This window comes from Opisthorchis viverrini, assembly GCF_000715545.1.
Source record: "Opisthorchis viverrini unplaced genomic scaffold opera_v5_46, whole genome shotgun sequence".
In the NCBI taxonomy this organism is placed as follows: domain Eukaryota; kingdom Metazoa; phylum Platyhelminthes; class Trematoda; order Opisthorchiida; family Opisthorchiidae; genus Opisthorchis; species Opisthorchis viverrini.
This window is the reverse complement of record NW_008751703.1, coordinates 1,512,234-1,539,125: the sequence shown is the minus strand read 5'-3', so window position 1 is coordinate 1,539,125 and position 26,892 is coordinate 1,512,234. Positions and strand designations below refer to the sequence as shown.

Genomic DNA, 26,892 nt, shown 5'->3' with positions numbered 1-26,892 from the left:
TCAGTGACGATGGCTACCAAAGAATGGACAGAGTTTACGTGGTGACAGTTTCGCCTACACGAAGCTGACCATCGTCATCACAGGCGTATTAATTCGGCGGACATTGATTATTCAGAAAACCTCGCTCGGTTGCTCTTTTCCGGAACGGACGCCTGCTACCTTTTTCTTATAGTAACCGATTCCCGAAGGTAAGAGGCTGATAAACACCATGTCAAAATTTCTAATAGCGACTGACTCTGTAGCCTTCACATAATTTTGGTATGTGCATTGCACCCTTCAAAAGCTCAGATATCAGGGTTTACACTATAGAACTTTATATACCTGAAGTAATGAGCAACCACTGAGTATCATGTTCTTCAAAATGTTACCGAACGATTACTCCCAAACATTTATATTGGTGCCAAGAGCAAAATACTTCCTTATATGCATCTTTCGTGAAGCTGAAAAGTTCAGAACTTAATCGATATGACGAACAGGAATATTACTATGAGGAGTCGACTGATCCACTACTGCTTTCGGAAACATTACTGACGGCCTTGAAATATCGGGCGGAGCGCTTCGCCGTCCAGGTTCGTCCGAGAAATCGCTCGAATCGAATGGAAACTTCCGGTTCAAGTGACACTCAAGTATACCGGGATGAACTAGTAAACACGTTATGCCTGCATTAACACACGGGCAATAATTCATCCAAACTGCGTCCTGAAGTGGTGCAACCGGCTTGATATTGCATGAATCATAGATAACAGAAATGAGATTGGCACCCCATGATAAGTACTTATAAACTCTATATCCCTGCGGTGTGAAAACAAACGCCTTCGGTAGCACTGAAGTGACGACACTGATCAGCAGGCATGATAAAGGATACCCAAGAGGATGACGTCTACTAGAAGTAGCTAGTCTTGGTCTTCAAGTAGTAAGATTCCGTGTTTCCACTGTGGTTTAAGATACCAAAAACAAGTGGGATAAATCTACTAAAATACAGCGGGCGAAGAACAACATGGGGATTATCAAATAAAAGTGCGTAGGTAACAAAGATGGTGATCAGCTTAGAGGATCCGGCCACAGTAATGATCATCATCACTTACGAGACTCAGGGATGCCAACATGTCCCCATTCGGACTGTAGTGGGAACGGTCCCTTGAGCGGCATGAACAAATGCGTGGGAAGAGATTTGGGGATTAAGAGGAGTATCACCACTTGCGAAAGAATACCATGGCTTATTAGGCCACGTACAATATCTTCAAGTTTCGGACGTATAACCAAGGTGTGAGTCCTACAAAGGATACGAGACAACAAACTTTCGGTGAGGAAACCCATCAACAGTGGAGGCTGCCTTATGGGAACGATAAATCAAAAGGATTCATGAGGGCACGACTGATATTAATCAATACGAAGATAGCGAACTCATACCTGCATTCGTCGGCTTGTGTGGGAAACTATCCGGGAGACCTATGTCGTTTGACAACAAACTTAATAAGAGGAAAAAGAATATTCGTTTTCACATTTAGTGAGCAGTACAAAGCCCAACGTGTTATTGGTTTCCTAAATAGTGCAGTACCAAATAGTGCAATGTTATCAGTATACATTGAGATATCTATAGTAATGCATTTCTCCTGACGATACCAAATACGAGGTTTTAAAACTTCGGTTGTCTGTGGCACGGTATCACCTGCAGACACCTCTAAAAGATAGAAAATTCTACCGGACGTTCGATCAAGGATATTGACTACGCTGTTCTCCTTCGTAAGCACAAACCACCTTAGATATCCCATATAGTCTAATCACAGTTTGATACTTGCCCCACATCTTGGAAATATAAAGTGCTACCGCAAAACTGAGTGGGATTACACCCACAAATAGTGTTTGAAGGATAGCCAGTAATAAACTCACGCCTCGAATTGAGGTCAGAGAGCTTTTTTTCACATTTATGGCCTCGGCTTGATTCACCTGTCAAGAGTATACACTGCGACAATGGGATCCACACTGCTTCCTGGATCAGAAACGTGTTCTCTGCGTTCAGAGAATGCATCAAAACTCTCGGAATCTGAACATCAATGTTTTCGAAGTACTGAACGGGTCTAGACCAGCAACCCCGAGATTTTCGGGTTTTGGGGGAAGTCTTCAGCGATCGGCGGGCTACTAAAGCTTCACAGGTTACGTGGTTTAGGATACATACTTCGCAAGACAAACGGCCGTCTACTTTGCATAGCTCTTCTTGCTCAGTCGTGTGCTGAGTAAAAGAGTCCCAGAGGCGGACAATCTATGGTGCGGCAAGGATGCTTGAGAGCAGTAAAAAGTAATATTAGTTGGGTTGAGAACTCCGTTGGTAGAAATTCAGCTTATCAGTGGTTAAGGATATCGGCGGACAGAACCCAATCATGTGTGTGGTGCTCCTGAATCACAGCTCTGGCCTTCAGTGCGCAGCTGCCCAGTCTATTTTTCCCCAGACGACTAGACATTAATTAAACGATTACACCATTGTCTCCAACTCCTGGGCAGGTCTTGATTGCTCTCGTATTTCTCGCTGACCGAAACTATAGCAGTTGAAAACAACGTGTACCTTCTGTACATGGTTTATGGCTGATAAGCTGAACAGCAATACACAGTGAACACATGACCGTCGAAAAACACTTGTCAACTTCTACGAAGAGGCTGAAGGAGAGAGGTTTCTGCAGGCAGCCAAGGTATCTAAATCTAGCGCATAAAAAGACGACGATACCTTCTCAATGTCTTCGGAGGTCAAAAAGGGGTTCAACAGATCCAAGGAGACTACTCGACCCAATGCAATTAACGTTTACGCCTCCATGTTAGTTATCATCGCTGCCCGTAGAATAATCTACTAGGGGAAACATGCTAGGAATAATGAAAAAAATTCAATCCAAAGGCCAGATACACTTACGTTTCATCGATTTCTTGAAACTGCGTCGCAATTCGTTTATCGAAGGACAACGTAGGCGAATCCACTTCTTCATCAGTAGGGTAGTCACAAGACGTCGATGAGTTTGTACCAGGAGTGCGGGAAAATAATTTCTGCCCGAGGAGTCGAATATACTTTGTTCGATTAGTGTCTTGTGGGCATAAGTATTCCACACGAATTAGGGAGTAAGTATGAATACTTGGATTCTCACATATTAAGTGTTCAACTGGAGAAAAGGTAGATTCCAAGGCCTTGTGAAGATGATCAATAGCCGAAAGCCAGTAGGAAGGTGGAAGACAAAAGCCGTGGTGTAGCAGCGTGTGTCTTGACAAAAAACAAAAGAAAGCGCAAGCTGATATCCAGGTATTAGGGCAACTGTTACGCTTAAAGCTGCACCGTTTCATTAATTAAGTCAAAAAGGACTAGAATACATAATAAGGGGACAGCTAAAGCACTATTCCGGTCTTACAGCTCCGTCTCCAAATACCTATATGCGACAGTGGCAAAGGTGCTATTCCCATCGTCGTGATTATTATGATATAAGCAGATTTGCGGATCGACAAACGCACAAATAATAATAATAATAATAATAATAATAATATAATAAAATAATAATAATAATAATAATAATAATAATAATTCAGCTCTAGCACCCTTTCGGTGCCTAGCTGCCACGCAACCCGAAAGAAGCACGAGGGGTGGGATACTGCCAGGTTGCCCAAGCCTAGACAGGGAAGTCGAGAAGCAGAGGTCGGGTTCGAACCAAGGACCTTACGGTCAGTAAATTCGCGTTCTAACCACTGAACCATGTCGCCCCCTACAAATGTACAAGTCAAAGCATTATCTAGTGTTCGTTAAAAAAACAAACTTCAAACACATGAGGAACTCCAGACAAGACGAACCACAGGTAGAAAAGTTTGGTGGGTTAAATGATGGCTTGCCGAATATCAATTACGATGAGGAACCACAACTCAGTGGTTGCCGGACAGTCATTATCATCTGTAGCATTTACGAGCATTTATCGTACGGTGGTTCTAGCTGCCAAAGTTTCGTTCATCGGTGGCTTGGAGTTTTGAGATACATAACCACGCTTGCGTGTTTCAGGCACACGCAATGCATAAACTTTAAGGGTGTATAAGATTTCATCGAGCATTGCCTGTTTGCCAAGTTGAAATACTGTACCGACGTTGATCCTAGGTAGAAAGGATCGCGTGGATCCAGTAAGGTGTTTTTTGTTTATTGATAATGGGCAGGGGGTGCATAAAGCACACCAACAAGATAACTGACCACTGAATGACCCAGCAACTTTTGTCTGTGTGGCGAGATGGGGTTAAGGAGGCACATCAGTGGACAAAGACTTCAGACTAGAAGGAAACTTACCCCATGCAAGCCGCTCCAAGATGAGATAGAGGGCATTGTACAGATTCGATGGCAACGTGTAATAGTTGTAGCCATCCATCAAACAACTGACGAACATGATCAGCAACGAGGGGATCTGAGCAAAACAAAGTGGTTGGTATTAAACGAAACTACCCGACACATAAGAAGGGATATTTCGCCAGAGAACCTCGCAATTAATTCTCAGCGCAACAAAATTACGGGAGGCCCGAATTTCTAACAAATGATGGAGAGAAACTGGATATTTTACGGTCAGTGAATGACGAATACAACCAGAAAACATGAGGGATATAAAAGACGGCGTAAAATCGACAGAACGCCTTAATGATCATGAGGAATAGAGGACCGTCCATGTGCCTTCAGGCCATTTGGTCTCAAAAAAATTGCGTTACTTTCAGCTACGCATAGATAGGGCGTGGATGGCTGATGCCAACATAGGTGTGAGACATTTGATAGACAATGTTGGTCGGGTGCAGACAGCTGTTCTATCTCTTGTTCACTTGGCAACCAGTCTTCGCAATGATAGAGAAGTAGAGCTTAGATCAGGTGCAGGCTAACACCTCACTGTAGCCATAACTGACACAGCAAGTGCGGTTGTTGTGTGGCAGTGCGGAAGGCTATTTCTACAATCACCATCAGCCCATACGTTACATCCAACAACTCAAAACCTCAAGCAAATCATTCACAAAAGTCGAGGCAAGTATAGGAACGGGCTAGTCTGGTACAGGAAGTTTGTGCTCACATAATGGGAAGCGCACGTCACGCTCCTAGTGTAAGATCAGCAAGGATAGCTCGGGCAGCAGCCAGGTATTCACCCTACATTATACCATTTTTCGCGTCATCCAGCTCCTGAAACAGATCAGCTCGGGAAAAGTCGTTTATTGAGCAATTCCTGTCAACTCCGCTAATGATTTGTAGCTCGATGATAACCGGCTGTACATGTGAACAAAGTGATTCAGTTTGTGGTCGTTGGCTTGTTCGCTGAGCTGGGCAATTTGATTGCAAACGTTTCATCATCAATCGAGGTGACATCATCAGTGCGTTATTGTGGATAACCACCAACCCACTGCTACGCACCCCTACGCTCCACAATAACGCACTGATGATGTCACCTCGATTGATGATGAAACGTTTGCAATCAAATTGCCCAGCTCAGCGAACAAGCCAACGACCACCATCTACGCTACCTGAGCTACCAACATTTTCTTCCATAGAAAAATGATTCAGTGTACAACCTTCAGTTCTCAAGAACATCCTATCAACCGCACTGAAAGTTGCACGAAGGGATAATCGCATTTGTGCTCCAAATTTTGTCGTTACTTGAACGCAACTGCGTCCACCGCAGAATTCAGCTTGATATTCACGATTCTTCAGCCTGTACACTGCAGACAACATTCGAAGAATGACAGGCGTGGGATTCTAGGACACATGAGGATTCAAACACTTTGTTCTCTCAAATTTTTTGGGTACTAGGATAATCAATGATCAGAAGGTTGGAATACACTTTTGGACGGAGACGTCATTAAAACAAGTCGAACAACCGATTGGACAAAGTACCACAGTCTAACTTGAAACGTTCCGGAAATCCATCTTCGCCAGAAGATGTGTCCCTGGAGTGAACGCGTGGACTCGCGGATTTCGTTCTGTGGATGGAGACGTAGGGACGGACCAAGAGACGACTTCAAGGACCGGCACGACCGGAGCGAATAATAAATGGCCAGTTAGAGTGTGATTTCAATTGCTCTACTCGGTGACTCATTTACCGAAGATTTGCTAGTCGGGTTCCACTTGACTGACAAACTAGTTAGCTTAAGTTATTTCGCAACAAAACTGATCTGATTAGCCGGCTGTCGGCAATTTAATCTCTTTGGTCCCTTTGTTAGACCGAATTTCATCTTTTTATCAGACTCCTGGAAAACTAGTACCCCATGGTCTATCGCACAATACTTTGACCATGATCATGATGAATGGCTATCCGGAACTGGATTAATTGAACAGAGCTACCGAAAATCCACGGCCTGGGTGCACGATTGGTTTCACGGCGGATGTCAGTTTAAGTTTTGTATATGAAGTGTTTAGCGGCGAGTCCACTTCAGAAAGATGCTACACCAGTTGGCTGCGCTGACCTGGTAAGGTCGCTTCTCCCCAGTTTACTTCTTCAATTTTGAAAAAAAGGTTAGGTTCACACCAATGACAAGTCATATTCCAAATAGGCTCTAGGTTGAACGACAATCTAGACAGAATCATTACGCGATATCAGTCTAATTCCAATTTCGGCGTACAGAAGATGCCAGGCTGCGCAATGGCACTTATGTTGTCAGGAATTCGAAGTAACCAGAGTAAGAATGTGGTCGCTGTTGTCTTTCCTAGTTATATTAAGGGCATCGGAACCCACAAGATGCATGTCGTGTAATGCAAGAAGACCTAACAGCGCGTTCGCATCTACAGTAGGTACACCAGTGTTAGCACCTGAGGCTCCTCCCAGCAAGTAATCGGGCTGATCATACAAATCATGTTTGATCGATTTGAGGGCGCAGGCATAGGTAGAGGTGGGTGCATAAACAGAGACGATAACAATAAAGATAGACATTTACATTGGCAGACCTAACATACTAAGCGAATAGTCCGTTGACTCGTATCCGTTTCGGAGAAGCGGCTCTGTTATGTTTACTAAGCGCTGCACCCAAACCTGTAACACCATCTGACGGAGCTTCTGGATTTGCGGGGTAAGTGGAAAAGAAGCCCAGTTGTGGTTCGAGGATGGAGAACGCAGTTGAAGAAGCCGACCGGAGTCATGCAAACGAGTTTCTGAGAGGCGACAGATAGCAGGATCCAGTCCCCCAGAATATGAGCTAAGATTATCAGTTGTCCAGCTTGTCTGAGCAAATGAACGTTAGTGGGTAAAATCAGTGAGTTAATCTTGTCTATCAGCTTGGACCTCTGTGGCAAGAGTTGTAGAACATATTTCAGTGGGAGCAGTAGTCCATGGAGTAACCAAACTTTTTTAATCCCATAGTAATGTGATTATTTGTTTATGGTCAACATGCACTCGGATGTCTGGGTCAAAATGGTAAGTTAGCTTAAACGGTCCTAAGAGAGCCTTCAGCAGCAAAGCAGCAGAGTGAAGCGAGGAGTCGGCAAATCCACCAGAGATCAGCAATCACAAAACTAGTTCCGAGGCCATTAACATGGAATGAAGTTATCCAGGACTCCCAGAACCACCAAGGTGAGCACTAGACAAGAACACCTTGACTGACGTGAAGCGACTAACCAAATCGATCCTCGCACGCCATAAATCTGAGCTATTGTGGAGGAGCCGATGACAATCGAATGAAAAGATCCTCCTGTCTGCGACGAATCTACCACATGGACTGGTTCCAGATGTCGGTAGATTCAAGGATTAGTGGCAAACTTCAGCTGTTCGCATCGGCCCTGAAACGACACCGTCAAGGAAATTTGAGATGATTTCCTCAGGAAGCAGATGACCAGGTAGAACACACGGCGTCCAAATAATATCGTCAACGGCAAACTATCCATCGCAAGTGGTTTATTCGCAACTAAAAACCCATGGAAAGGAAAAGTGCCTGCTGACAAGCAGGTTTACCCCATCCGGAGCACTTCTGTGTTCGCACAGCGAAGGAACTCATACATAAGTCAACCAACGCAGCGACAAACGCGACATACCCATAGCGAACTGTCTCACGAAATCCATAACTAATTCAGCAGCCTGTCCAAGAAACAGTCGGATGAAACGTAAATCTCCAAAACCCGGTGAGCCTACCGAGCCGATCAGCGGATTATCGGAGCTTGAGTGAGAGGGAGAGAGTTGAGTTTGAGGACTCTCATCACTGCATACACAGATCCCGTTGGTTTTCATTTTGAATGATACGGCACGAACGTCCGAAGTGGAGCGGACGGCCAGATAATGGCATATACATTCCTGTGCGAGAGAAAAGATAACCGGTTAAAACAACGGCGTGTAGCGAAAACAACGCCAAATTACAAAATAAAAAATAAGAAAAAACATACTGCTAGGGTTGGAGGGACAGCCTTCACTTGGAAAAAGCAAACAAGCGCTAGAACAGAAAATCGGCCAACAGTAACGGACACTCCTTCAAGCAAAATTGAGCTAGAGAAAAAATCGCGGTTCATTTAGCTAGAACTAATCATGATGCACCCTGACAACGGAATACCTGAACCAATAACCGGCGGATTCCCGCGTTCATGTAACTGTGAACCCATCATTTAAGCCAAAACCAGTGGACCAAGAATAGAAGAAAAATTAGAGACGAACCTTTAAACCAGGTATAAGAATGCGATGGGCCATCAGGACAGCAAAGACGGATTCCGCACTAGGACTGGTTGATTGTGAATCTTCAGCGAATATGAGAGGCGCCGCATGAACAAGCTTGATGACATGATCCATAAGAATACGTCGTTGGGTTGGGGCCGTGCAGTGGCCTAGCAGTTGGGTAAGTTGGCGGACAATAAGAAAATACAAATGTAGGATGCCGCTGGCGTTGTCCAGTGCGGCCAGATCAGCCAAATCGGTCTAGAAGGGATAGTTTGAGACAGGTTTGAGCTTGACTCAGACAGACTAAGTGTATAACCTCCATATGAAATTCGGAAAGGTTCAATAATTTTTATACACCAGCGTCATTCCTCTGGATATTTTTATCAGTTTGATGTATTTGACCAACAAAAAGACACAGGCGTGCCGTGCGAAACAATACTCATAGAGTCATATTTTTCCGATTCTTTCATCATATTGTGGGGTAAAGGAGGATTTTTCGAGGACAGCTAAGTAAAACCACACGAAAACGTCTGATTATTTCGTTATCCCAAAATGTTAACTTAACAAGTTATAACAACAGAATACACAAACGTCACATGCGAAATAAACATAAACTCAGTACACCCCTCACTGACGACAGCCGAACCATATAAATGTTGATACTTTTTTTTTCTGAACTGGAATGCGTCTATTTTACATATTATCTGTCATGAATTCACAGAGATTTGAATCGATACCCTTCCATAAACTTAACTGTATTCCTAAAACTGTGTTTAACTGGCACAGCAAACTGTTCTACTTGTTCTCCACAGGTATCCGAAACGGTTCACATTCACACTACCAGAAAGCTGCACGGTTTGGTAATGAAGTATTTTATCTCAGACTTGTTGAAATACGCACTCATCCTGGTGAAAACGTCTCAATATTATCCGATGGTATTTACGCAATCGATTAAAATCAGTTGAGCTAGATCGTTAATAATGTAAGTTCCGCTGCTCCCGCATGGACAATCTGCGGAAGCCACATTAGCAGTTAACAAAACATGAAGATATTTTTAACAAAGGAAACTACTCACAAGGTTGCTGAAAACTTTAACAGCCCACGACCGGTTTCTCCCTTCTTCTTGGGGCTCATCAAGTAGGCACAGTCCCCGAGTTTCCGTTAACCTTATGATCTACTTGAACCCAAATTGGACTGTTTTCGAGAAATGCACTCATTTGCAAGTCAATTTGGCTTTCACGAGGGACTCAACTGAATCTACAACTGAATGTGCTAAACACAGGCCGCCTCACGTTTCAGTTGGCACGATATTCGAGATATCGGGATAAATTTTCATAAAGGAAATTACTCACAAGCAGCTGCTTGTCTGAGCCATTCATATCATAAACGAGAGATTCAGTTGAGTCTCTCGTGAAAGCCAAATTGACTTGCAAATGAGTGTATTTCTCGAAAACATGAAGTTATTTATGAGAATATCTTTTCTCCAGCCACACTTTGGATGGACGGGAGTGTGCGTACACTAGACTGGGTGGTGAATATTATATTCCTAACTTCACTCTGCACCGGTCTTGTACTTTTTGCGATAGGAATTTCGGAAGACTTAAATGACATTTTGACTTGACGGAGTATCAACATTCGGTTTTTTTTATATGCATTTCAGGAAAACGTCCTGTTCTCTGTGAAAAATGTTTGCGTACTATAATCACTTCGTGCACCATACTGTCTCTCAATACTGTCTCTCTCAATAGTACTTTTACAGGTTTGCCTACTGAGGACAGGCAAAGCACGGAAAATGGGGAAGTACAAGTGATGTGGCCTGATAGAAAATGGAAAGCGGAGATACCGTTCCTATCTTTGAAAGCAATGTAAATATGCATGCAAATGCATGAGCGACTTCGGGAAAGTAGCGCGAACCAACTCAAATGTGAATTCAACCACCATTCGTACGTTCCATGAGAAGTAAAACTTATTCATCAAGCTTTGAATGCAGTGCTCACCTGAAACACGGAGTCTAAAACAGACGAAGTATCGCCGGTTGTTACAAATCGCCCACAGTGAAGTTCCGTTTGTCGGAGTGCATCTCGTAGGCACGGGACTTCGTGCATGGTCCAAAGCCTTTCGAGCCAACAGACGCAACGGATTAAACTGTTAAGTGCTGATATGAACATAGTGTTCGGACCATCTGAATTTTCAGCTAAACAAGAGGAACGATGGAAAGAATTGTGTTAGTTTAAGTGAGGGCAGACAACATAGTCGAAAAGGCAATGAGCGGTCAAAATGGTGGGACTTAGGAAGACGGTAACAAGCAACTTTTCTATGTCGAGATACTTTAGCAGAAAGATGTGTTAATCCGTTGAACACCTAGTGATATTGAGCTCTCCAGACATGACCACACCAAATTGCACATCTTCAAAAGAATGCGGGGAATATTTTCTTGCCAAGAAATTTGATGTATTCAAAGGACAAAGAAGACCAAGATTTCAGGCCCATGAGACTTAAGGCAGCTGTATAGATACAAAAAAACCTAAAACTGAAATAGAAACCAAACTGAAGCCGCTCGGTGAAAAACCCGAATTCCCATCTTTTTCTTTTTATCCAAACATTGCAAACTCTAGTCTCAGTTCAGCGAGCCCATAGTGATGTATTGCCATCCTTAGCACCAAAATCGCATTTGCTCAGATAATGGGATGCAAAATATTTCTAGGTGTTATCACAACTGATGCCAGTAGTTAGGAAGGTCGTGAGATAAACAACCAGCTTCTGGAAACAGATGAGAATGTCTAATCAATTCGCACCCACATACTCAAGATTGTTGAGGCCAAAATAGGCCGAAATGGTTGCGACGTGGGTTGGGTTTTCAAAGTCCACAGACTATCTCAGTATCCCAGTCGACCGACTTCTCGCAACATTGTGATGGAGGGGAAACGATCCAATGGGGTCATACAATGACTTTGCAGCGAACAATGAAAGCCACTACTAGCAAACTCATTTGCGCTTGTCATTGGCGTTACCTGGTGAGGACCTCGAGACGGGACACATCACTGGCAAGAGACAGTGTCACACATGGCTTAGTGGAGCTCTTAATGGTGGCGTTGCCTTTAATGCGTAGCTCCTCTGCCAACCTTCTAAGTAAAAGTTCACAAACGAGCCTGTATTTACACACCAGTTATATCAATTATCGTATAGAATGTGCAGCTACCTACCTCATCTCCCCAAACCATCGGTGAACGAAACTTTGGCAGCTAGAACCTCTGAAAGGCAAGTACGCGGCTATTACAGCTGATGACGATTATGAGAGAAACATTGCGATAGGATATCCCAGAGGAGTGAAAAATGCGTTCATCGTAATGGAATTGCATAAAAACAGATATCTACTACATCTGCGGGAAGAGGCGCGCCTATGAAGCAAACACTTACTTTCGGGCTGGTTTGAAACCATGACAGGTTCGAAAAGATTGTGGAGTAAATCACCTTGACCACCTGTTAGACATATTGCCGAGCTGCAAGGTCCATCGTCGGTCATGTGCACAAAGTTCTCAAACGTATTCAGATCGGACTCAGCGAACGATTCATCCCCGCAATCAACGACAGACTGTGTAGATCCTTCCTTTACGTAGTGGAGTAGACACAAGACACAGTCCACTGCGGCATCACAGAATACTTGAATGTTGGTAGTCGCCAGGAAAACCTAGGCAACATGATGGAAGCAATATTTATTTGGGATAGATTTATGCCACAGATACCATGGGGCAGGTACCCTCTTTCGGGGTATGAAAGACAATCAGGAAACGGTCCATGTCGATATTCAACCTATATAAGGCGAGACATGATGCTTTGCCAGCAGATACTTGGAATACCGAAAACCTAACGGCTGACGCTTTGAGAAGTTTTTTGGTTGTGTACTCCAAGAATAGTAACAAGGCAGACAAGCAAGGCTGAGCAACTTGCGCATGCCTAGCATAACTTTAAGTTACTGCACAAAACAATAGGAAAAACGTGTTCAAATCTTCTGACTGGATTAACAATCGACAGGGTAGGTTGTTCGTGGTGATATGGAAAGCCCGTCGTCCATATCAAAACACCACAGGGCGCAGTGGACTAAAAAAACTTCCACAGTGCGGTACGAACCGGTGAATGTCTGCAGATATAGGTTTTGAAAGGCTTAGTCATGATGGATCATGATATTAATTTTTATCTGTATGCCTCTATGTAGAGCCTTTGGGGTCAGTACAGGCATTAAGACAAATGCGGCGCAAGTTGAAATTTCGATGTAGTGGTGGTAGAAACACTTGAAGTTCTTTCATAAACTGAATAAAAGTAATGTGCCCGTCCGGAGCCCCACAAAATTGATGGCTCAGGCAAGCAGCTGCTTGTGAGTAGTTTCCTTTATGAAAATATAATGCGATATCTCGAATATTTTGCCAACTGAAACGTGAGGCAGCCTGTGTGCAGCACCTTCACTTGTAGAATACCATAAACGAGAGATTCAGTTGAGTCTCTCGTGAAAGCCAAATTGACTTGCAAACGCATTTCTCGAAACGGTGCAATTGGGGTTCAAGTAGCTAACAAGGTTGATGGAAACTCGGGGACTGCGCCTACCTGATGAGCCCAAAGAAGGGCGAAACCGGCTTGTGGGCTTTCAAAGTTTTCAGAAACCTTGTGAGTAGTTTCTTTTATCGAAATAGACCTCAGAAGTTGTTTATCCTTGTCTATGAGGTGAGTACTGAAGCCAATTAGTTGTTGAAATCGTATTTCTGTACTATTTAGTCGACAACTTTGGACATTCAAACCAAAGGAATATAATATACCCATCGTCAGATTGCTTGCTTTCCAGCTACCGCCTGCTCTAGTCTTGCTAACAGGAAGTGAAAGTTATTAACACACTGCCTCCACCACACGCTCGAGATATTTCATAAGCAGCGGTGATCAAACCACGAGTTGGCGAATGTATTTAATTCGTGGGATAGGGCTTTCAAAGTTTCAGAAACCTTGTGAGTAGTTTCTTTTATCGAAATAGACCTCAGAAGTTGTTTATCCTTGTCTATGAGGTGAGTACTGAAGCCAATTAGTTGTTGAAATCGTATTTCTGTACTATTTAGTCGACAACTTTGGACATTCAAACCAAAGGAATATAATATACCCATCGTCAGATTGCTTGCTTTCCAGCTACCGCCTGCTCTAGTCTTGCTAACAGGAAGTGAAAGTTATTAACACACTGCCTCCACCACACGCTCGAGATATTTCATAAGCAGCGGTGATCAAACCACGAGTTGGCGAATGTATTTAATTCGTGGGATAGGAGTTGTTTTAAAGGCGTTCTTTGAGGAAGGAGTTGACGATTCTCGTGTGCCACGGGTAATGGACAATCCTAAACGCCAGTCGGACAGCCATTTTAGTTGTAATGCCTCCGCCTGAAGATGCTTCACCTCTCGGTTGGGCCAAGTTATCGAAAACCTCAAGAGCTCCAGATGCCTCATGAGTAGTCACATAAGCACGAGGGAACAAAATTTGAAATAACTCAGTCCGCTCAAGAAACAGGGTTCTATGCAAACGTTAAGACTATGGACAATGGGGTCGCAGTAGAAAACGTATAGAGAGCGAAAGTTTAGGAAAGAAAACTAACTAACTAACCTCAAAAACTTCCATTACAGTTCCAATGTGTTTTGCACAAGAGGCCACCTCATGCTCGGTTTCGTCAGCTACAATACTACCATTGTACTGTACCGCTTTCATTGATCCAGATGGACTCCGAAGCCGATGGAACAGCTGTCTGATCGTGGACAAATGAGAGCGAGCGCTAGCGTAACGGTCCCCTGGCACAATTCTCAAGGGGAAGAGGAAGTTCAGCTGAACGGAACGCAGAGCGCGGAATAGTGGGCGCCAAGCTGATCGAAGATATTCGCCGCTCGTTTCAATAAGCTCACACAAGCAAGAAACGATTCGATCTTGAATTTCACCATCACAGCGCTCTGAAAATAGACACATGACGCGCGTGAGTTTTCAAACGTACCGAGCAAGATTTTAGCTTAACTTTGTGAATACGTGACCATATCGCGGTAAAAATGCTGGTCGAACTACTTACCTAAATTGAGTGAATTTTCAAATGGTTTCAATAAGGCCTCGTTGACATTGAAATGGGGAAACTCCGGATAAGTGGTGATTTGAGTGGCGATGCAAGTATGGAGACAAGCGAGGACTCGTTGATGGAGTAGGCGCTGTTCCTCAGACCCTGTGACACAAGACTTTGATTGAACGTAACAAACGGACATCAACGGATCAGCAACTAAGGCCCACAGGTAAATTAGATGGATCAGAGGTCGTTGGGAGTTGAAGAAAGACGAAATCAACAGCTGACAGAGACTGTGAAGACAAGGGGAAATTGAGATGACGCAATAAGTAATAGATGTGCTTTCGTCTCGCGGAAAGAATAAACCATACAACAGGACTTGAAAGTTTCCGTACAATATCAATTATTGGAAATTCTAGAACTAGAAAGATCGACGCGTCTTAGTTGTGCAGTCGATAATGCTAGGTCAAGAATAAGGATGAAACAACTGTTGCGAAACCGTAAACCAAAAAAAGCTATTCTTCGGAGACCAAACGAAATGGTGCTTACAGGCCCAGTTCAAAAACGGTCGGTTAGGGACAAAATTCTATCAGACGAATCTGACCAAGAAACTGACGGTTATGGTAGAACTTATCTCCTTAACCCAAATCACATGAATATCACCAACAAGTGTGCACATCAAACAAACAAGGCGGTAGAAACGTCCAACCAGAAACTTTAGTCTTCCTGAGGAAAATACTTTGACCAGCTAAATATCACCAGCTGTTACAGAGACCAGCGGGGGCGGTGCATGAAAGTGTTTTTTGAAAACTATATGCCAGCTGGACTGCTAAAAACCACCGTAAATGAAGACTGACGATCGGAACGGAACTACCATTCAAAAACTGATGGCGGCCATAATTAAGGCGCAAAACATCAACAATCTACTTGGATCACATGGATTCCCACTCCATCTGACTGAGGCAGTCAAATACAACAAGCGAAAAGCCAAGGACGTGGTCGAAGTTTATTGATTTGCCGGACTGAACGATTGTCCGGCAGCTGGATTGTTGGGCGTACTCCCTTTGTAACTCAGAGTTTGACGCACGCAAAACCTCGAATACGAGGCGAGAGTACTGACGACCACTATTTACCACATACCCAGCATAAAACGAAAAGTGACAACTGTGGCACTACCTGCCATGCCACATCACCAAAAGTAACTGTTGTGAAGCTGGGTTGGTCAGGATAATAGGGCAATTGGTTAGAAAAGATTAATGGTACTCAGAGGACGTAGAAGCTTCAAAGGCGCCTGATTTAAGAACAGTTAGTACTGTCCTTGGATGCTTGAAATCAAGGACATGAGGGCAAACGGGATGAGTGTTAGAAATCCCTGCAAAAGCCTCTAGAGTAACTCCCCCAGCGTAACTCACTTTGAAGAGGTGCTCCCCAGGGTCCCCTGATCGCAGCACTTCCACAGAAGCCGGTGTCCAGTGATATACCCAGATTATGAGTACGCTGGTGGTACGCATGTTAGGGATAACTAAACTGCCTTCCTGAAAACCCGACGAAGCGGTCTCTCAGAAAACTGGTTCGAGTATTCAGACTTCGTCGGTGGACAAGCGGATGACCATAATGGAAGAAACAGATAGCTAGCCTACCCAAGAAGGACGTGCGGACTATAGGTGCGAGGGCTACTCTGCACTGGCAGGCGGATCTTTCAACCAAATGCCTCAGATGTCTCAGTGAACAGTGGATGAATATCTATGGAACCAAACAACTTAGAAAAAGCTTCAATCTAACATTCGTATTACACAGCTCAAACGAATAAGCTGTAATAAATAAAACATGACACAGTACCAAAAATAGAGAACAGACGTACCGATCAACGAGAGGATCGAATAACAGAGCAGAATGTAGGCCGGAATCTAAGTATTTATCCGACTTCCTTAGTGTAGCAATTAGGGCTCCAGCAAAACACAACAGCTTCTCTAGGGGAAAATCAAGCGCTGCTCCGTCAATTAGTTGTTCAACAGCACGGGACAACAGCCCCAAGACACGATCCACATTATCCGAGTCGAGTATTCCAGCAGAACCGAGAATTACTCTCTCCTTGGATGGACTGAAACCCATATTAGAAGCATGTTTCAGCTGAGTTTCCCTTAACCACTTGTGGACAGCATCCAAAGGACTGTAAAGAGGAAAACGCAAGAATAGGGAAAATACAGGTCAGTTTCTTATTTGAGAGGATAGGGATTAGGCTAGCAGACGTTGTTTACAGCGTATAAGGAAAACGGAAATAGACTAGCTATCGTGTTCAAAAATGAGCTAAAAAAACTTCCCAAGGACAAAATATAGTTATTCTGGTGCAAATTGATTGGTGGATGCGCTAAGTTTGGTTATATCTTCTGAGGAGATCGGAATAACCAAGTAGTGAATGAACACACACCCAATCATACCGAGTGCATTACTCTTCCACAAACGAGTTCACTGTATATGAATTTCATCTTTTTGCGGACGAGCTACTTTCAGCCATCGTTCACGACTTCCGCAAAATCAGACAAATAAGACGTTTGACGGTACGAAAACAGAAACCTGGTTGTCATTACTGATTGGGCTTTGTTCGCTGGGTTGCTAGCAGTTCTCAGGAAAAAATAACTTACTAAGCAACAAAAGTATACAGACAATAGTTTGTCGTCTTAACCATGAGAAATTCAACCAGACTCGGCTTTTATGGACTGGTGGATATCCAACTAACTGAATAGCGTCACATGCCACCGCGGTGGTTACTTTCTACTCACGTCTGTTCACCTCAGTTTGAAGTCATTTGTTCTAGGTTTTGTAACCAAGTGGTGGATTTCTACGGATATGAAACGTGACACCCCGGAGATTTTCTGGCCGCTGAATTAGCACACGACACCAAAAGAGGGAATCATCAGCGGTTGGCGAACGTGGGGCAGCCAATTGGTTCGACAGAACGTCGCGGTGAAAACGAACAACAGAGCGTGATCCTATCAGTATGACAAATTTAATTTCGAAACTTGTCAAAATACTGATATAAACATGTATGTTTAATGGACCGACTGCGTACCACTCTGCCCCGAAGCAAAGCGTAATAAACACGAAACAAATGAATGATGAGACGGACTGAACAAATACTTTGCTTACAACCCACAGTTCGATTGAGGAACCAACTCGGTAGCCCCAACTTTGTGAGTCGTCTTTGAATGTACAGGAATAAAAAAATTCTGGACGTCGAGATTTCAGGAGTGGCTTCTGGTCGGCATGTCCGACAGCTGTTCTTCTCTCAAAGCAATGAACAATTTTGGCATTGTCTATGAGTTCCAGGTGGGCAGTGTAGGCCGAACGCGTTTAACGAGATGGATGTACGCACACTCAGGTGTACAGTCTAATCCTCATGTCAACCAACGTAAACGCGCGAGAAAACCATTCATGGGATACGTGCTTCACTTGCTTAAGACGAGGTGTAAATTGAAGTACTGTCATAAAGAATATTAGTGCCCACCTCAGAAGGAACTGAACGACCGTCCGAGAAAAGATCTTTGGAGGAAAACAGCCCGAAATACAACCTTGCAGTCAGTGACAAAACATCACCAGAAGGGGATATGTGATTGGGGCATAGGTTTTACAGAAAAAAATCAGTAGGTCCAAGTAATAAAGCAACGGTCGGATGAGCCAAAAGGAGTAACCGAGCCCATATTATAATAAAAATAAGGCGTGATCATAAGGCTTGGAAAACATCAAAGTCGCAACCAGAGGCACGCAATAAAAAGGAAACAAGCTGGTTTGGTAATCCCAATGAAGTCCACCCAATGGCCTGCGGAATGTGTGGGAGGAACAAAGTTGCCACTGGGTCACGGACATTGTAATGACTCTGAATGGGAAATTTTTGGGTCACCAGGAAAAATACCTTCACAACTGGCGTTCAACAAAGTGAATAAAAAGGAAGCGACAGTATTGCCCCAGTAATAATTGCCGAGTGGGCAAAAAGATGCGAGATCTAATCAGACGAAAAAACTGTGCAGTTAGACTAACCCACAACAAACAGAAATTGCATAAAGTGAGCATTCTTTCTAAAGCGAAATCAATCTAAAGGTAATGAATAACAATCCGAATTACTCACTTAAGATCTCCGCCGTCAGAGTATTCAGGATAACCCACCAGATCTCCTCCCCGTTGGGCGTTTGACCTAACGAAGTTGCAGTGTTCCAACCAACAAATAAGCCGACAAGCTCTGAAAATGCTGATCCAAAATATTTGATCTGAAATCATATCCACTTCTTTGTACATAGAGAGCAGCTGGTGTAGTAAGTGGATCTGAATGTAATGTACAGATATAACTTGCCGTCCAAAATTATCAGCAGGGTTCGAATCATTAAATGTTGTTTCTACGTTTAACAACGGTCGTTCGGAGGACTGGGTAAGGAAGGAAACCAATTCTTCAAGCATTCGGTGACATTCACCTCGAAGACCAAGCCGATATACCAACCTCAAAGCTTCAAACAAGCGCGAGATAATTTGGTGTTGCGCGATCTCCAGTGAGTCTAGATGCTCCCGAATGCTTTGTGGCAGACGATTCATCAAAAGTACCTCGGCGTTGACGGGGAACCGCTCGATTTTACCGACAAAAGAACATGTTTCGCTGAGACTGTGACTAGTGAGGGGAGAGTCCAGTAGTCCGGGTAAAGATAGCATTCCACGAAACCCATCCAACAGAGGCTGCCAAATCACACAACAGATGCAACTGGCCAGAATCCGACTGGCAGACAGCGGAGTACTGATAGGACGATGCTCAGAACAAGTTCTGGTCTAAAAAGGAAAATAAGGATGGGAAATTACGTCATCAACTAGAGGCGCATTAGGACCCTATCAACTCACGTATTCTACAACGTCGCTTACCCGATCTTCACAAAAAACAACTGAACTAGTCAGCAGAGCGTAAAGTGCATGCCCAGGAGCCTGAAATTGCTGCTCAGCCAATGAGCGAAAGTAATTGCTTTCCGAACCAGTGGCTGAAAAGTTGAAACCCGCCGATCCCAAGTAATTGTGTGCCGCAACCATTTGAAATACTTGAACCAGAAAGCCAGCCGGCAGGAACACCAGTAACCTGTGCTCGAGTACCGAATTGACGAATGATTCCTGCGCAAAGAAGAGTAAGTTAGATGAAGGGGAAAATGAAAAAACGGAGACAGATAAACATAGGTTCGAGGCTCACTTACTTGATTCACTTCCAGAGACATAAGCTCAGACGGTTTCTTATAGAAATCGCACAAAAGAAGCCGTAAATTAAGACTCAGAGTTGCATAGGTAGTCACGTAGATCGCATCGGCATTCATAATCGGGTTCCGCACATCGCGGGCGCAGGAATGAGTAGGAAACAGGGAATTTGAATCGTGGCGCCCGGATAACAATTCTGAAAAAGGGAGTGTACACTAACAACTATTGAATAAAGGCGGATTTTCGATGCACTAAGCTATGTCGAGGCAATTCGACTTGTAGGAAGCACGAGGCTCAAATACTGCCAGGTCGTCCCGGCCTATACAGTAAGATTCGAAGAAAGGGTTGGGCTGGAAACATAGACCTTCTGATTAGTAGCTTACCACCTTAACCTTTAAGCTATGTACAAAAAATCATGATACTAACTGGTCTTTCGAAATATGACCACGAACTAAGAGGATAACAACAGGATGAAGTAGTCGAAATCACAGTCAACATCAAAGACAATGGAGTAACGGCCTGTGGCCGGATGAATGAATGAAGGTATAAACGCATAGAGACTGCACATATCCAAACTGAAAATTTAAACAATCAGTGTGGTGCCCCAGCGATGGTACGAGTAGCGTCAAGTGATTTCTGTGTAACGAAACCGCAACCACTCAACCACTCATTGGTAGTGTCTCCTCAGATTGTGACGAGGCGTCGGCAAACCAACTGCCAAGTTCGGCGAGGAAATCGGCACTCATGCATTCAACAATTAACCAGGCATTATGTTGACGTGGAACGTGAACTACACCTAAGTTTTCAAGAATAGCGACTTACGTGCACAGAAGTCAGAAGAGAATCCTTGGATTACCTGATCCAATTCTGTCAAGGTACTAATAGGTAATAACGAGGGAAGGAGTCGTTCCAGAGCAGCTATGTACTTTTGACCAAGTTGATGATCCTGCTCAGTAGGCGTTGTTGATGTGGAGCATCGTGGTTGCTGAAATGAATGAATGTAAGTGAAATATCGTAAAAAAGAAATCGATAATCACGAAGTCATTTTGCACGATAAGTAACTATCAGAATTCGGTTTCTCTGCAGTGAGAAAGCGACCAATCGAATAACCAATCACTTATGTACTGCATTAAGTAGCGGACTTAAAAGACTACCGGCTGATTAAACTTTTCACTTACCGCATTTTCGTTGATATCCCCGGTTTCTTCGACAATAATTTCTGACGGGAGTTGAAGGATATCTGAAGTGAGGGGAGAAACGATTCCTGAAGACTTTACCAAATGATGAGGACCACGGATAACTTGCTTGAAGGCGTTAAACTTACCACGCTGACAGATCGCTAGGTTGACCTGTGTGGACACTAGGGGGTGCTTCGACCACAACTCAGATCCTTCGCCCCGTGACATACAGTCAAGCGAACGAACGAGATTTGACAAGCAATCGACGGCTGCCTGAAACACCGTACCCAGACCACCAAAAGCCAAAGACTGACAAAGAGAGTCCACAATTCTGTTCCACATGTTAAAAGAAAGTGCATGTGATCAGCACAGGGATAAAGAGATAGTGGTCAAAATTCAGAATCATTCAGAAGAACCATACCGCACCAATAAAAACCGACTGCACGAAAATTGTTATATTGCGGTTACGACTGTTTGGATCAAACTGGAAGCCAAACACCATACTGCATACAACAGGAGGGCCTATGATTTCGGTAGCACGCAGAGGCGGACCAAACACGAAAGCGGTTAAATTCTATTACCAACACCATAGCTGGCAGAGTGGCTCACGCAACCAATTGCATTCGTTACTCACTTTTCACAGATAAGCGCAACAACCAACTCAATTAATTTACGCTGAATATTCTGCACCTGATCAGTACAAGTTACGTTGGAACTGTCGTACAGTTGTTTTACGAAAACAAACTGAGACGTGGTGAATCACAAGCGTTCTGCTGGTAAGGCATCAAATGGTAAGCACCTCAAATTATTCTTCTGGAAGGTTATTGTTAAAAACGTTAATGGTAAAAGGCCCCGGAATTATGTAGCTCTTTAAAATATTTTTGAATAACTCTCCGAGTGTATCGATGGGAATCAGATTTTGCTTTCAGGTGTCATACCAATATTTGAACTTCCCTTGAAGTATCAACAAGATTCGGAGTTATTTTAGACATTCTAAAGGGAAATCCAATGAAAAACGGCAGAACCTTCCCCTTGTTCTTGAAAAGAACGCAGTAAATGAACGAAAAGCGTTCGACCGGTACTTTAACAACATGCATCAACTCCCAAGTACCTCAGCTCTCAGAGTTCGACTCTCTACACGAGGACCTTCAAACTACTTGTCAATCCTAGCCCTGAAAGTTGAGCACATGTTGAATCAGTCAGGACCTGAAAGATGATTCTAACTGAGAAAGTTAGGCTGTGCCACAGTCATACCAGGATTCACTTTAACATGTGACTTGGTTCCCACCAGTGATTAAAACTTGAGGTTGATGCACCTGTTTGTACATACTGGGGTAGGTCAGTATGACTATTCGCTCCCCTATAACGAATAACCCAGTTGAACCAACACTTTTCAGTTGACCGAGTATACCTCGGGAGAGAAAACTGTGTCTATATTACAAGCAGAGTAGCCAGCCTGTTGTTTTACGACTCTGAGCAGAACAAACGGCGCCAGCGACAACTTGATGGACATTCAGCAGAATGTCATTGAAGCAATATAATCCTCCCGTAATTTCGGACACTTGACTTCGCATCCACATTTGAATCTTCGTTTTTTTTGAACTTTTAGTGTTGAATCGTCAGTCACTCTGTTAGGGGTGTAGAATGATAATAAGGCGACCTGGATTTGTCGGATAGCTGGAAGTATTTATCAACAGGACCCATTTATACGGATTGGTCATGATACTGACTAGCAGCCAGTAGAAGACCAACAGGCCAGAACCTACCGCTGATACATCAACCTGGACGTGTAATGTTACGGTCTATGTATAGCTATATCCACGTACTGTTGGCAGCCTACTTATTAACGCAGAATACAAGACAAATAAAGACAAATATATGATAAGACTTAAAGACAAATCGTTGACAATCACATGTCCATCTCTAAAAAGGAAGCTAACATGTAGCTACTCACATTTTCAAAAGACGGAACGGTGGATTGATTGGAGAGTGATAACTGTCAGACGACCACTGAGAAACCATGTGGAATGTGTTGAGAGGTTCTTCTAACGAGCCGTTGGACACCACAGTCCAACATGGAAGCGTGATGAGCATCAGCGGCTGGGTTGAAGATAGCATCTGGAAAGAAGACACGAATAGTTGAGATGGCGAACGGACTAGTTTAACGACACCCTGACTTAATTTATAGGATCAAAAACGTTACTATGAGAAACAATGATTTAACAGTACAGAGCATATAGTACGATGTCCTAATTCGAAACACCTGCCCTCTGACAAGACATGGAAAAGTGGCAAAGGAGCACGATGGACAATGTTCTTCAAAGTTATGAAATGACAGGAAACCTTTGCATCGGACACGACCCAAAAATTTGACTGAACAGGTTAGCGGGAAGCAGTTTAACGTTCTATCAGATTGGGTGTTGGAAAATGTGAAGTGTAGTGAGTAGTTGACTGTGAGGTTGGATTGATACGTTCAGCCATCCAGTCTTGTAGCAACACTTTACATTTTACAAGTGACCTACATTCCGAACGATGAGGCAGAATTATTCAGATTTAATAGTGTTTACACTTTTAAGAAAGTCGGATCCCGGAACAGTTATGTCACCTGCCTACTCGATATTTGCGAGTTAGCAATCCGAACATTTCATAGTTATCGGAGGCTGAAGCTAGTCTTCCATGACAAAAACGAAGAGAAAAGGAGGCGTGGAGATACTATCTGTCACTCAAATGTAGCAAACTCATCGGAGATATTGATGTGCACCTTTATGCAGTTAATAGAGACATGAGAGTTAATGATAACTTTCAGTTACCCAGGCAGACGATGGATGGAGAGTTTTACTCTACGTTCTCCATAATTTTCATCACTATCATTATCATCCACCTAGCCACTTCGGTGTGTCTTTCCGATGCACTTGCCGTCATAGCTGGACGCAGCAGTTTGGACCTTTCAGGTGGTAATGTGGGTTCACGACTGTACATCAGTTAAATGATGGCTTCTGAACAATCTGTTCGCAATACTGAACACCAGTTATCAGTGTGAACAAGTAGTTCGAAAGACCGAGGTCATCTATTGAAACCAGTTTGGGTGGAGGCTAGACTGTTATGTTCCTTATTCTGTGAAGTTTGCATAACGGAATTCACAATATATTTCGTTCACTAGATCATCCATCGGGATAGCTGCGCTCGCCATCGCAACGTTAACTAGCATCTTATTGGCCAACTATAGGATCGAATCGGTGCAGAGCTGTAACCGAAATACAAGGGTTGAGCCCGAGATGGTTCAGTTGTCAAAATGCAAATTTACTAATTCGCACCGGACCTCTGAATCTCGACTGCTCCAGTTTATGCATGTAAAACCTGGAAGAATCTCAATCTTCGTGCTTCATTCGAGCGGCATGGCAGCTAGGCACCGAAGGGGTGTTACAGCTGAAGGTTTGAGATAGCATCACGATAAACAAGTCCGAAAAATAGATAAAACCTTCTACCCAAGAATCTAATGTGCTACAATGAACTCAAATAGGGGCACGGCCCACCAATATCCAAACAGTCTATTAGAAACACATCTGTAAACTGTACTTCGTACGGCTGCTGAGCAATATAAGAATCACGAGAAGAAAATCAGGCATGAATTATGTGAATAACACAAACCGTTTGAATTGCACGGAAAGCTTCCAGCCGCTGTTTCGGAGGAGGATACAAAAGCATCGCATGAAACAGTGATTCCAGCATCGAACGCATATCCAAAATGGGTCCGAACAGTTCACTGAGGCGCACGGAGATTCTATTTAGTACAGGAAGGAATAAAGATAACTGGTCACTAAACTGAGCGTAACACTTCTCAGTGAGGAATTAACTACCATGTTTTACTAAAGGGTGACCCCACCAGTTCATCAGTTCAACAACTGTTTGTGACGTGAGTCAAACAGGAGACAAACAATCAACACAAATTAAACTCAAAAAAGGGATTAACCCAGAAATACTGAGATTGTATGGATAAAGGGTGTAAATGCGTCTGGCAGAGCCATACGCTTGTAGTTGGTTGGTCAATGGCTGTGAATCGGGAAAACGGAACTTCATGTGTAATTGGAACAGAAAGTTGAAGAATCCCTATTCGCTTGACAATACGGAAATTAAAGTGGACGATAAAACGGGAATTTGAAAAATAAGCAACCGACCAGGTAACGAGTCGTGTGTCGAAACACACTTGCGAGCCATCAATATTTTGTATGCTCCGTATTTCAGTAGCTGCTCTTGGCAAGTGTTTGAAAAGACGCTGTTAAGATGTCATTCATACATGTCTGATGGTTCTTGTCACTTGGATTGAATTGCAAGTTCCATAAGCTACCCTCGGGCAAAAAAACTGTCCCACATGAGGACTTCGGACTTTAATCATCACTCGAAAAGCTTATGCCATCACCAGTAAACAAAGCATCCCAAATGATGCTTCAGAAAAATTCCGAAAACTTATGCTGTCCTTCCAACAGACGAATTCTCCGCTCACATGTTAAATATGAGCTAAGTATTTTCGTGTACCTGAGAAGATAATTCGTCGATTTCTGTACATTGATATGATAGACCATCCTTAAAATCAGGCTACTTTTGCTTAATCATTAGTGCGACTTGTAAATTTTTATATCGTGGAGAGATCAGTTCGGGCCATAGATAGATTTTCGGAGCAAATTTCGGAGACCTTATCGTCATCCGTCCACCTGCTCAACATGTGGTCAAGTGATCCTGTTTTTCCACACGAAGAGACTGGACCTTACCGTGGTGTGACGGTTTGCGTACCTCAGCGATCCACTGAGCTATACTAGAGTGTCCCGCGACACTCACAGTCTCTCATACCAGGTTGGTCAATGGTTAGAGGTCTGACGAACACAGTCTCCTGGTCCTCCAGGTTGGGGGTTGGAACATGTGGCGACTTGTTCCGTAGAAATGGTATTGCATTTGCATTTCCCCGCCAAACACCGCTGCCTTGCGGTTAGGCTTTTGAGCCAAAGGCTTTGGTTGAGGACCCTAATCGTCCTCCTGTCTAGGTGTGGACGCCCTAGCAGTATTCCGGCCCACGTACAACCATGAATTGCACATATACAAATAAACTCATGCTACATCGGCCGTCGCGTGGTGCCATCAGCCGGGTTGCTTTACTTGCTGCAGGGCGGGTAGCGAAAACAGGCTACTAATGACGCCTCCCTTCTTTCTCCTTCACATACAGGACAACAAGCTGCTCTTACACTCACACTGGACTCGCTTGGCATTGATGTGTGCTGTGTCTCAGAAACAAGAATTCAAGATGCAAGCACAGTGACTGAGTTAACCGCCCCGTCAGTCTCCACTCGCTTCCGGCTACGCACCTCTGGTGATCCAGAGGCTGCTGCGGTGGGATGTGCAGGGGTTGGTACTGTGTTAAGTCACCGGGCGGAAGTATCCTTACTTGACTGGATACCTGTTGATAGTCGCATCTGTGCGGTTCGTCTGGCAACGTCTGTGAAGGAGTCTCACAAGCGTGAAGTTGATAGATGTCTGTTTATTGTGTCTGCACACGGCCCAACTGACTGTAGCTCTGACACCGTCAAAGACAGGTTTTACGACTCCCTGAATGCTCTGCTGCGGCGAGCTAAAAGCTCAGACATTGTGGTGGTTGCCGGAGATAGTAGTGCGCAAGTGGGCAGGCTCAGTGCATCTGAGACTCAATTGGGAGGTCGACATTGACTGGACTCGGTACGTACGGACAATGGGGAACGATTGATTCAGCTGTGTGCTGATCGCAGGCTGTTTTTATGCAGTACTAACTTCCGAAATAGCCGAAGTCGTCTGGCCA

At 43.8% G+C, this 26,892-nt stretch overlaps 1 protein-coding gene across 1 annotated transcript in view; it reads right to left on the bottom strand.

Annotated features, from left to right (window-relative positions):
- Positions 1-26,892, bottom strand: part of T265_03350 (hypothetical protein) — a gene marked incomplete at both ends in the record, with an annotated part of 45,399 nt that overhangs the window by 5,068 nt on the left and 13,439 nt on the right. Inside the window, 17 exons of the mRNA XM_009167811.1 lie at positions 1,086-1,273; positions 2,900-3,241; positions 4,298-4,412; positions 8,000-8,255; positions 8,610-8,867; positions 10,607-10,803; positions 12,027-12,297; positions 14,241-14,578; positions 14,692-14,969; positions 16,538-16,846; positions 18,800-19,485; positions 19,576-19,815; positions 19,896-20,089; positions 20,716-20,878; positions 21,072-21,402; positions 23,026-23,189; positions 24,720-24,852. Of these exons, the coding sequence (XP_009166075.1) occupies positions 1,086-1,273; positions 2,900-3,241; positions 4,298-4,412; positions 8,000-8,255; positions 8,610-8,867; positions 10,607-10,803; positions 12,027-12,297; positions 14,241-14,578; positions 14,692-14,969; positions 16,538-16,846; positions 18,800-19,485; positions 19,576-19,815; positions 19,896-20,089; positions 20,716-20,878; positions 21,072-21,402; positions 23,026-23,189; positions 24,720-24,852 (4,463 nt within the window). The remainder of the gene's footprint in view (positions 1-1,085; positions 1,274-2,899; positions 3,242-4,297; positions 4,413-7,999; positions 8,256-8,609; positions 8,868-10,606; positions 10,804-12,026; positions 12,298-14,240; positions 14,579-14,691; positions 14,970-16,537; positions 16,847-18,799; positions 19,486-19,575; positions 19,816-19,895; positions 20,090-20,715; positions 20,879-21,071; positions 21,403-23,025; positions 23,190-24,719; positions 24,853-26,892) is intronic.